Genomic DNA, 12,643 nt, shown 5'->3' with positions numbered 1-12,643 from the left:
TTTTTTTAATACACGCAACTTTACATTGTGCGTCATTCATCACGTCCGTCAGTCTCGTTTCCCAACTGGACAGGGAAGCATATTTTGGACTGAAATTTTGTACGTTTCCTCCACCACAAAAAAAAACATCTTAATTAGCAGCTATTATTCGAGCATTTTCCTCTATTTTGGCAAAATATGTTGACTGATCCATTTGGGAACAGTTGAAAGTAGTGAAACAAACAGAAACGAAATTCTCCCCTTTGTGTGGAGTAACAGTGAAAAGCACACTCACACTGTGATACCTTTTCTCATAAAAATAAGCTCCATTTCTCCCAGTCTGCGTGTTAATTGCCACTCCGCTCAAGCATTATCGTGAGAGCTTATTACGGAATATATTTCTCCCCGCTCAGTAACGGGCCACGAAGGAAGATAGGACCGTTGGACACACCTTTTATGCGACATAAAATTAAAATAAAATAAAGGTACAAACGAAAGCTTTAACTATACGGGTGATATATTGTGGCACAGGAACAAAATGGGCAAAGGTAACACTCGAGCTGTGGGAATACTCTACGGATACTGTAGGCTGGTGTCTGTGTGTGTTCGTTTCCTTAAACCGATAACCTTGCCCTTGAACTTTCTTGAAAGGGAAGCATTTTTCGAGTTGGAGTGAAGGTGTGTCCGTGGAAAAAGAAACTTTTCTCACCCACATGCCGCTGTATAACAAATTGTCGCACTAAATCCTTCCATGTCGTGGTGAGTTTCACGAACCGATACACGCTACACGCTACGATAAACAATCGGAAAATTTTGCGCATAGATTTTTCACTCCCATTCCCTCCATGGTTATTTGCTTTTGAACAAACAAAACTTTGCCACGGTCATGGTAGAATGAGGTTTGGAAAAAAAACGAAACAGGATTTCGGGAAGCATAAGTGTTATGCACGAATAGGACGCGGGAACGGAGTGGAATATCGAATCGAAAATTGAGTTGAACTTTCGAGCTGTTACTGTGGCATTGTGTGGAGAGTTTTGATTTGTTTGTCACTCGCGATACAGTTTGATTGGTTTGTGTCGCAGGCGAATGACAACAAAAAAAGGCACAACAAGGAAAAAGTCGTTCGAGCAGTAAAATTGATTCCCGCTTTTACCCGTTCAAACAGCGAATAAACTTTTCTGGTTCCGGAAAGGGAAGAGAGACCGATAGTGTTTCAGAGGGAGAATGAAATATTTTCGATATTTATTTTTTCTGTTCGTGATTGAGCGAGAGGGGAATGGATAACCAATATGTTGTTGTGAAAGTTAGCGTGACGAATGTTATGAGCGGTTTGTTGAAAACTTTGTAGTAGAAAATGTCGTTACATGTGTTGGTTTTATCCAGTAATGTCAAACTCAATTTGGCTGGCTGTAATCGCTTTGGAGTTCATTCATATTATTGGTAATTTAGGGAAAATTTGGTAAAAAGAAAAAAAATCTCTTGATGCTTTTTAGAATTTAAACTCTTATTTTTACATTTCTAATCAAATGTTAGCTGCCATTCAATTAAACCTAATAAAATTCTAATAGCAAAACGATCGATATGTAATAGAACATAATAATCAAGTCATGGTAAACGGTAAACTTCTTTGCAATATAAAAACATTCAAACAGACACAAAAAGGGACCACGGATCATAATCACTGCAATCGCATCATAAGCGATAATCAATATCGCACAGATGACCAACGCAGCAAAAAAAACATGAAATATTTTTCAATCCAACATTTAATGATGATGATTGGATGATGAACCGCACATCCGCTAAAGGTCCACAGCCGGCACCGAGAGAGGCAGTCTTCTTAATTCGATAATTCAGCAATTGGGTAAACACGAACGATCTCGCCAACCGCTCCGCTTACCGCACGATTGATGGCAAATATTGATCCGCCTAATGGGATTAGTTTTATGCGCAATCGAAGTAACAGTTGGAAAATGGGTCACAAAGCAAAACAACAAACGTGCAAGAAGCAAGCGGTCACACACGTACGCTGCGGTTGCTTAGCGTGGATTATAACCGCACAGTTTTACCGACGCTTACTGCGCTGCAGCTCAACCTTAAGAACGCGGACGCACGGTGCCAATTGTCGTAAAATGCGTCTAGGCATGTGCGGATAGGGCGGCGGGACGGCTTAGCGCGTTGTCATAAGCGATTATGAGCATGGGCGATTTACGGTGCCAACGAAAATCGAGCAAAACACAAACGCCCAGCTAAAGCCGGCGGTGCGTAGTCTTTTTTTTTTCTTGTTGCTTGTTGCGGTGTCCAGTGTGGATGCTAGTGTCAAACGGTGTGAGCAAACAGGATCAAATGGTAATTGGTTGCAAGGCGGGGAGAAAGTTCGCTTCTAGGGTAAGCCAGCACCAACTGGGTGCTTGCGACATTTTTTGTTTGTTGTTTTCACGCGAGAATGATTGTTTGGAAAGTGTCGCAAAGGATTAAGGGAAGGATTACACCATGCTGGAAGGATTACCATGGTGGAAGTGTCGTATTAAGCAGACCATACTTAGTTTTAGCGATTGGAGATGTTGAAGTCCAATGAAGGGGGAATATTAAAATTTAACTTGCTAATCCGACACAATTTGTTTTGACAACAAATAACAATACTTCTGGATGTTTGAACTGCACACAACACATACCAGATTAAAAACAAATATTCATGTTAGGACTACAATAACTATGGCTTAATTCAGTTAAATATCCAACAGCAAAATCAACTGCAATTAATTAAACAATTACACTCCAGTTGAACTTCGCCCCTTACCAAACTGTTTTATTTTCGAAACACATAATTGAGTAAGTTTAATCAGCAGCAAAAGAACAAAAAAAAAACAAAACCTACGTTTTATTTCTTAAGCAAACACAGATAGCACCGGAAAGGATGCACACCATAACATCCCTCCACGCGGAAAAGGAAAGACTCATTAAAATCGCACCGAAAACTCATTCCGTATGTAAACAGGAGGCACTGTTGGGTTGGTGGCTTTCCGTATGCCTGGCAGTGATTGCAACGCCAATCCACACACACACACACACACACACAGACACCCCAACTACTGCTGCCCGCAGGGGAAAGGGCGAAAAGGGGGAAATGGAAAATTTTAATGAAATCATCCACCCAAAAACCGTACCGAAGGTCACGGGGCTGCGCGAAGAATCGGAAGTTATGTTAATTGAAATCGTATCGGACCTGGGCAGCAACGGGAAGTATTATTGGCGGATTCACCTGGCAGCTTAGCGGACTGCAGACAAATGGAGAAAAATACCATTCGGCCAGCGTTTGCGTTCGACCACCGACCACCGAGAAGCGAGTGAGAGGCGAAAAAGGAGAGCGAAGGAGCTAATTGGCCATCCAAATTTATTCCATTGATGGTAGCCCCGAGTGGATTGTTTCGGGCGACCGTTTGTCACTGCGGCACAGTGAGTTGTTTAGTGTGCTTTTTTATGGCGTCTTTTCTGCCTGGCTGTCTGGTGTTGTAGCCCTTCTTTGTGGTACGCCTTGCCCGGGGGGAGGGGAAAGTTGAAGCCTTTTCCGGGGCACTTTTCGTGATACGGTTGAACGCGAGTTTGTGTGGTAGTGAGCTGAACTTGAATGCACAAAACGGAGAAAAAACCTTATCGTACCGTTGCCAGCAGGAAGTGTTGCCTGCTTTGCGCTTTGCGTGGACGGTCTGTGGATCGTGTAAGTTCTTGCATAAATTTACTCAATATACTAGCCGCAGGAGGCGGAGGATCGTGGGTTTTGTGTGCCCGTGAACGTTTTTGGACAGGATTGCCGGACCGGACAGAGATTTGTCGTAGGTCGTACTTTTTGTGTGTGGGGATTGTGGTGGAATGTTTACACAGCAATCGCTACGACCAGAACGTCCGATAATATCACTGCAGCGAAGTTTATGTTACGGGCGTACTTTGACAGTGAATAATTCGTCTGGTTGGTCGAGGAGAAGTGCGCAGAGCATCAAGGAAAGCAAAATTGCAATCGATATATTACATTTTCTTTTTGTTAATCTTCAGTCTCTTTTCTACACATTGTATCGATTGTTTTCTACGCTCCTCCCTTCTATATTTCCGCCTTATGTCCACTCTGTCATCTGGCCTTTTGTGTGTCTGTGAGTCTTTTAATTGCTATAGCAAGACGGTCATTGACACCATCGAATCCGTTTTGGGGCCAATAAAACTGCCAAATGGGTACGATTTATGAGCGCGATTGGCTCAACCCGGTTTCTAAGCAAACACCTTCTCCACAGGACGGCCATTAGTGAAGCTGTAAATGGGACGGTGTTGTGGAGTAGCCAAAACCGCTGGCAGGATTATCGATAATTTATTTCCGCATGAGTCAAGTCCGTATGGTGTCAAGCTTTGGAGGTGTCAACAATGCTGTGTCACAACAGCACAAACTGTTAGAATAAACATGGCAGGTGAAAGAATTGAATTCTGCTGGCCAACCCATTTTTGCATATCTTATGTGTGTTGATACTTAGTGTCGTGTTGCGACGAATGATTATTATTTTAATGAGAGTCTTAATTTATGTTAATTTAGTAACACATTAATTATCTCATTTAAATACTTATTTAAGAAAACTTTACTTTTACCATTTCTACATATTTCAGTAATTTTCCCACTGATACTAGAATGGTATATCTTATAGCGACAGTTACTTTTGCCGTCTTACTGAGGAGTGGTTATCGTAAATCCTCAACTCTAACAGATAGTAGCAAAAGAGACGAGTAAGCTTAATACCAGCCAACAAGGAACCTCGGTCGAATTAATAGTTGATCCATGCTTAAGATCAAGCTTGCTGCTAAGCCATGTATTACAGCTGATGCTATTACTGAGAGAGAGAGAGAAAGTGTGTGCGACTGGGAGAGAATAAAAGGGACAAAAATGAACTAGAAGTAATCTGTGGTAGCATTTTTGGAAGATTGAGCTTTATCTTTTATAATGAAATCTACCCAAATCAAATGTCAGAGTGTGATAAGCTATCTTCTAGTTAGTATCTCTATATAGTTAGAGAATTAATATGGCAAAATGAAGACATTAAACATGCACAAGTGAACGAAAGGTCATTGTTTTCGTACAGAAAACTTATGACAAAATTATTATTATATTATTAGTATCATACTTTATTCTTGTCATGTAATATTCACTAACGAAAATATCCAAAAAAGGCACTCTTGTCATATTACTTGCTATTTCACTAAGGTTATTAAAGGCATGTTTAAGAATATCTTAAATTTGACGTAGAACTTTGTGAACTTGTTTATTTTGTTCATTTATTTATTGATTTATTCATGTTAAACTATAAAATAGCTTCATCACCGCATATTAAATGATAGCTGAAACACATCGTACTTTGAATAACTTCCTGCCCAACATGTATTCCGAAACAATTATTTCCCTGTTCCATTAGTGTCTCACAAAATTAGCGACAGTCTCATCCAAGACTGTTGATTTGAAATGTGCAAAAAGCATTGAAACATAACACTGAAAGCACCGTATCAAAAGCTCTGCTATTTGAAGTTTCTCCATCAGAAAACGAAAATATTGACATTCGTATCTTTTTCTTCCAGTTTGTTTTGGGTTTTACAAACAACCACATTATGTCTGAGATTGTCCCAAACTTTGTCCCAGCGCAACGTTTGATGGCTGCTGCTGTTGCCAGTGCTCGACTTAATGGAACGATGATGAACACTCATCGGTTGCGAGTGTTTAGGGATGCTTCATGCTTGACTGTGCGGAGCTATCTTCAAACGAAGCGCCACAAAGTCGACATAACGTTCGGGGAAAAGCGTCCCGTTTTACTTCTGACTTTTGTCAAAATCAAAACTTTTCTCGAATGAAACTACATGCATGACAGTTTTGCACTCTCCGCCCAGCTTGCAGATTTATCCATAGTTGGTTTTTTTTTCTTCTTTGTGCTACACCATGACCTCCACAGAGCATTGGGTGCAGGAAAGTTTGTTCCGCCCGTTGGCGAGGAATGTAAAGCAGCAGCTGTCCGCTGCGGATTCGCACTGCACCAGTAAGCACCACCCAGTGGCCGGGGGGGTTTCTGAGTATTTCCCAATACGCTCGGAACGGGTACGGAGTGTCACTTGGGAGGAAAACTTTACCCATACACCGAATGGGGATGCAGGACAACATTCTGGATCGACATTGCAAGGATCGAAAAGTCAGCTTGCGGCAGCTTCGAGTCGAACCAGTTTGTACCAGGGCGCATTAACTTTCCTAGTTCACAACTCTTGCCGCCATGTTGTTTGGTGAGTGCGCTTACGAGTTTGACTACACTTTTTCCTTTGCCACTCTTGTGCCGGCCTGCTCTCTGAACGAGCATAGTTTCTTGCGATGCACGACACGTTTGCACATCAGCTTCGATAACGAAACGCCGACGGGTTGCAATGTGCATCTGGTTACATGCTGTGACACAGAGCAACGGTACGGCAGTACTGTACTGCAGTACTAAGTTCACTGCCAAACGTTATTTATCTTCTTCGCTATTAGCGTTTGTCAGCGGGCGAGGAGTGAGCTTTGATGCTCATAATGTTTGCCGTTTGTTGGCGCTGGCAGTCATATGGCCGACGGGGTGCCTTATTTCAGCAACATGTTTTATGGTTCTTTGTTTTGTTTCGAGCGGGAAAAATCTGATTAGTGTGACAGGAAGGCGCATGCTTTCACTGTTTTGCAGTAAGAGCTTTAACCTTTTGCGAGGGGGTTTTTTTGGGGCCTTGATTTGGGTTTTTCTAGGAAGGATGGCAGATGAGAGCGGGAAAGGTTATTTCCCTTTTTTCAAGGGATGACATGCATCAACACCTCTAACCAAGAAGTGGGTCACGGATTGCTGGCTGCTTGACAGTAGCAAAGCGAATTTATCACGGGATTCGAAGAGAACATGTCCTTTAAAGTGAAGCTATAACTAGGGAGCTTTAATGTAATGTTTCTAGGTGATGGTAACAGTTTGCTGGATATATGTATTTAAAAAAAAATGTTTGTTTTTCTGCTTAAACATGATAACTACATAACAATATGTTATAAAGTGGCTCAATAAATGGATGGTACACTCAACATAACTGCAGTTTTTTTTGCAATTATCTATGCGAGTGCTTAAGCTAGACATTTAAATGTTGATACCATTTAGTAGATAATCTCTCTGGGCATTGATATGGCTTTCAAAGTGGATTGTTATTATACTTTGGCTGTTGTGTTTTTTTGGCCAACGTTTACACCTTGATTCAAAGTCAAACAAGTGATGGAACAAACTATCATGAACGTAGATTGTCATCGTTGATTTAACAATCTAAGTTTCATGGCCAAAAAAAGGACAAATTGTCTCCTCAGACTATCATTTAACAATGAAAAACTGAGAGTAAATAATAAGAGTTCTGTTAAACACATAAGATTAAGAAAAATAAGAAATAACTCATACACTCGGGTCAATGCGACCAATGTTCTAATAATTTGAACTTGTCGATAAGAATCAATAATTTAAAATCCTATTCAGATCTAATATTTAAAGCATTTTATGCTTTATCATTGGGACCGAATTCCGATTGGATCAATAAACAAATCTAACTGCAAGAGTAGTACTTTTTCGGTAGGGACCTCTTTGCCGTATTGCTTGGAGTAGTACTATTAATGCGCATGAAACTATGCAATTATAAGTTATTTTACATGCAGTTGTGGTTTTAAAATTTCAAGAAAAAAATATTATATTCGTTTTCTTACAATTATAAGAGCTGTAAAATCACCTAAGGTGTATCAATTTTTTTTGTTAATAAGCTCAATCATTTCTTTTCCCCGACAAATTGCATTAAAATATAATGAAGAACTCTTGCCTCTCTCATTACAACTCATTAAATCGGCTCACTTATAACAAATTGCACGGGGCTAGGTATGTGCTCTCGTCGGAATGGTTAACCACAATTTCTACAGGCGGTTATGGTGCAACTGGGATTTTTCCTATCGCTCCATAAATCTCCATCGGCTGACCTTGGCCTTTACCCGATGGAATGGCACGAAACGAACCACCTTCCATTGCCCGCTTTTACCCACCTGCTCAATATTGATAGTGAGCAATTAATTTTTCTCCTCCCTCTTCGCGCCTCCACAGTGTTGTGTGCCCAGAATGCCGGCGCTAAATGCCCAGTTGGTGGATCTATAAATTTTCCGACGAAAAATTCCATCATTGTAATCAATCAATCTTGAGACGCGCTGCTGGTTTTATTTATTTGCGCACCTTTTTTTCCAAATGAAAAATGAAGCAAGCAAAAAAAGAGATGGCAGCATAAAGCGTTGATGAAAGCATTTAAAAGAAATTGGCCCATTTTGTTCGGCCCCCCTCGCTTCCCGGGAATGATACTATCCATACTTTCCCCCCCTCAAATTAAACTGCCATTTATCATCATCTGTCGCTCGGGTTTGGCCCCGTGCCCATTTTGCGAAAGAAAGCAGTGAGGAAGAAAGAATAAAAAACCCTCCACAAACACAGTGGGAAAACAGGAAACAACAATCGGTGCAAAAATTAGCAGCTGCATTCTTGCGGGCGTAAAGAAACGTAAACATTAGAGCAGCGCGGTTGGGTGGCAGAAGGCTAGAAGGCAACACACAACCAAAATGGGAGGACGGTTGATTCGTTCCATCGCGTCGAACGCGGCCTGTAGACCTGGGCAAAAACGGGTGTGTGTGTTAATGGTGATTTTTGTGTGCCATTTTTCATTCGCTCTTTCGTTCTCGGCTGGCCGGTTTGACATCTTGGATAAAGCCCCGGGACGACATTGTTTACGGAGGATGGATTTTTCTTTTTTGTCGTGTTGTTTGGGTTTGATATTTTTGTGTGAAAAACACCACGAACTTTAAATCCTGCTTATTCCGTTGCGTATCCACGAGACGAAATCTCAAACTGTCGCTCGCGGGTTTTTGCAAATCTCAGAACGTTTCGTGTACATTTTTTCACCCCTGCTAGTCGTGTAAATTAGCTCAGGGTTAGGTTTTTCGCTCTCTTCGCTGCCTCAAACGACAGGACAGACAATAAAAATTCCATTGTGTATTCCGATGTGGGGCGCTGGCAGCGAGCCGAGCAGAAAACACCATAACAAACAGCTGAAATTAAAACTTCATGGTTACTGGGGCGGGGGAGCTTGTGTGCATTGTTCTGCGGTGTGCCAGGACACAGGAATGCATTTTTGTTGCTCGATCTTGTTCCCCTTGCCAGGAGCGGAAAAACCCAACCACACCACACGTGGGAGTTTTGGGATGGAAGCAATATAAACAGACGAAATCTGACCCGTGTGCACATTCCATGCGGGGTGGACTGACTGGCGTATGGGAGTACGGGGGGGTAATTCGAGGTTAGCGTGGTTTGTCCGGTGGCCGATTGTTTTGGGACGTTGTTTGCTCCACAAACAGCAGCCCGATTGGACGTGGACGGTGAGATTGATTTGCATATCACGAACTGGTTTGGCAGGAAAAGTGCTTGCTGTTGCTGTTTGTTTGTTTGGGATTATGAGACGTTCGCGTTTCACGGGGGTCACGAAGATGACGATCGCACGTTTGCTGGGCGATACCGCCGGGTGCATCTGGTGAACCATTTCGATGCAGCACGAGTTTATAGAGTGGATAGGAGAGATTTTTCGCACCAAACGTCCGTGCACCATGCACGGTTATAGCTTTTTCTTTTTGCCCTGCCTCCAAAGGGAAGCAAATGTCCATGAAAAACTCTGTCATAAAAAAAATTACAAACCCGCTTCCATTGTAAACCACTCATAAAAATAAGAAACAAAGCCAAATACCGGTGGCTGCACACCGACAGGGGAAGCGGCAGGATCCATTTATCCATTTGTTTATCTCGAGGTTTTTAACACCATGTTTATATCCCGGACCTGTACCCGTGGGTCGACTCTGTCAAATGGTGTTTTGTGAGTATGCGTCTGTGTGTGTTCTTTAGAACACGATCGTCATCATCATGGCCCTGCACGCCAGCACAACACGCCAGGCCAGGGCATCGTTCACCCGCACTTTGTTGTATGATGGATTGTTTGTGATGGATGTTGTTATTGTTGCTTTGCTTTTTTTCATTTTTGCCTCTCCTGGAATGGGTGGGAGTGAGTGGTTGAGGAAAAACAAAACACCCATCCTAACGCCGGCCAGGGTTTGGGAAACGAGCAGCGCGTGTGTGTGTATGTACATGCCGGTGGATGTAAACGAGCGATTGTATAATTATCGCCAACAACAACCTGTCATGTTTTAACAACAACAACGGCCGGGGTGAAATGTTTTGGTACGTGCATCAATCTCGTACCGGGTTAATGGGTCTTTTTTTGGGGCGAGGGATTGTAAACTTTGAGTCATCGTGTATGGTTAAATCTGGACATGGGTTAGTAATTTTTAGGGCTCCTATTAGTAAGTATGACTGAGCAGAGTGAAGCATTTTAGTAGAACTAATGGCAGTGAACATCGTCAGCTGGGTATAGTTCGATTCGGACGATTCATCTGATCAACTTAAATCACTTTTATTGCTCCATGATTGATAGGTCTTGAACGGCCTTGAACTTCAACAAAAAGGTATGAACCTTGATTAAGTTGGACCAGAGCGGAGCATTGCTGAACATTTCGTGCTCAAGACTGGTCAAACTGCTAAGCTGAGAAGATTGAGATCTTGATGTCAAAGCATCTTTAATGCATTAAGTACCTCAAACAAACATCAACAATTGTATGAGAAGATGAGGTACTCTATGCAGGCTCTAATCATTAATTATTTTCATCCAATCAACCCATCAATTTAACCCACAGTCAAGTCCAATTTTCCCCTTGTTTTAGCACATATAATTTGACTTTTTATGTTTAAACTGCTATGTTACAGTGTTGAATGAAAGTATTTAAAGTGTCAACTGTCACGTCATTGTGATACTTTATCCAAAGGGTTCTTTAACAAACAACTACCTTCTACCAACACTATGCAGCGTTGTTTCCTTCGCGTAGAAAACTACTAATAGCGGCTGGTGTTTTTATTCTCCTTCCAGGACGTGTACTGATTTTCCGCTCGTAACATTCCACCAGTGTACCAGAATCAGCGCCCTTAAAGCCCCCCCTTCCAGCACCCAACAGCACCGCTACAGCTCAATCGCCGACGAGTGGTCAACAATCCGGAAAGGTTACCGGAGCAAATGCCACCCGTTTGCCGGTTCGTGGGAAGCTAAAAACAACTCCAGTAGCAAAACCCGTGCGAGTGAAAAAGAACATCAACTCGGACAGAGTGGCAAGGGGGGAAAACCCGTGCCCTGTTCGTCCAAACCTCCTCCCATCAGTGTGTCAAGTGTCAACCGTGCGAAAAAGGACGGCATCGCACGGACTGACGGACGGACGGACGGAGAATCCGCGCGCCCGTTTGAGCTGCAGGAAAATTAATAGAATTACCCATCCCGAAGCCGTTGTGTGTGTGTTCCAATGTCCCTGTGGCGTTACAGGCAGGTTGAAAGTTATGAAATTGTTAAGTAACGGTAGCGTCCTGATTGTGTTGTGCAGCGTAGGCAGCTAAAGGTGAAGACTTACCATCCTATCCGGCCCGGCTGGAACGGGAATGATGGTGAATTTTCCAGAACCGAAGAGCCGAAGTGCACGGAACGAGAAGTGAAAAGTGAAAAGCTAGCTAAAGCGCTCTCGGCTAATCGATCGGGGACGCTAGACGGTGCGAAATAATACAACAAGAAAAAAAAACCCGGAGTTGAAGATTTTTCGCATTCCAGCACAATCAATACAGTTGACACGGCAATGGCAATGCTCTGACGGAATGCTGACGGTTTGCGCCAAATCTTTCCTCACTTGCACTCGGACGTGCTGTGGTAGTGGTGGCTGGTAGTCGCGCCAAAGCCGTAAACCGTAAGGGCAAATGGTGTCGGTTGTAGGGTCATTGAGTGTGGTCAAGTGTCCGACCGGTTGTTTATTCATATTTATATATTTTTTTCTTTTTTCTCTCCTGTGCACGCTTCGAAAGCAATTGAACGGATCAGGCAGTGAACTAACTGCTGCTGTGTTTCTGTGTCCGTGTTTGTGTGCTTTAAATTGTGCAGTGCAGTGAGAAGTGAGAGTGAAGATAGCCATCTCGCAGTAGACGGCAGTTGGATAATAAATGCGATCACGTTTACCCTGCAAGGCCGTATATCTCCGTCGTAGGCCCTGACAGTCGTCTCGATTGTGCGCAAAAAACGCAAAGTGTGTAAGGAAGGAGCAGCGCAAAGTGAGTGCAAGTGAAATCCAAAATTTATACAGCGTAAACAAACGCGCTCATTTCTCACCCCCGAAACCCCAAACGGTGGAGTTAAACGGTGCGTAACGTCTCGGGGGCCGAGGTTTTCCGCTTTGACGACCTCCTGAGGCTGTACTCAGGAGGATATCGCTCAACGACCGGACCGGGCGACCATTTTGCATCACCATTTTGCAGCATCACCCCCTGCCGGCCCACCACCGTCCGGTTGCCGGCCGTGCGAGGGACATTACCAATGCTGCGCCAGCAACGGACGCCAACGTACAGAGGAGAAACCTGATAGGGCGCGTCGTCGGACACTAAGATGCTCGCGCTGGCCGCTTTGCTAGCCGTACACGCAGGACTCGCTGGTAAGTGTCTCAGTGTGTGT

The 12,643-nt window shown here is 43.1% G+C and overlaps 1 protein-coding gene across 4 annotated transcripts in view; it reads left to right on the top strand.

Moving 5' to 3' along the window:
- LOC3290216 (uncharacterized) overlaps positions 1-12,643 on the top strand; it is a 109,152-nt gene that overhangs the window by 19,695 nt on the left and 76,814 nt on the right. For all 4 annotated transcript variants that reach the window (XM_061646666.1, XM_061646663.1, XM_061646662.1 and 1 more), the window contains exon 2: positions 12,004-12,623. In XM_061646666.1, coding sequence (XP_061502650.1) covers positions 12,578-12,623 — 46 coding nt within the window. In that variant the 5' untranslated portion in view covers positions 12,004-12,577. The remainder of the gene's footprint in view (positions 1-12,003; positions 12,624-12,643) is intronic.

The sequence above is a fragment of the Anopheles gambiae genome, chromosome 2 (genome assembly GCF_943734735.2).
Source record: "Anopheles gambiae chromosome 2, idAnoGambNW_F1_1, whole genome shotgun sequence".
In the NCBI taxonomy this organism is placed as follows: Eukaryota; Metazoa; Arthropoda; class Insecta; order Diptera; family Culicidae; genus Anopheles; species Anopheles gambiae.
Note: the sequence above shows the minus strand (reverse complement) of the source record. Positions and strands in the feature narration are given on the sequence as shown.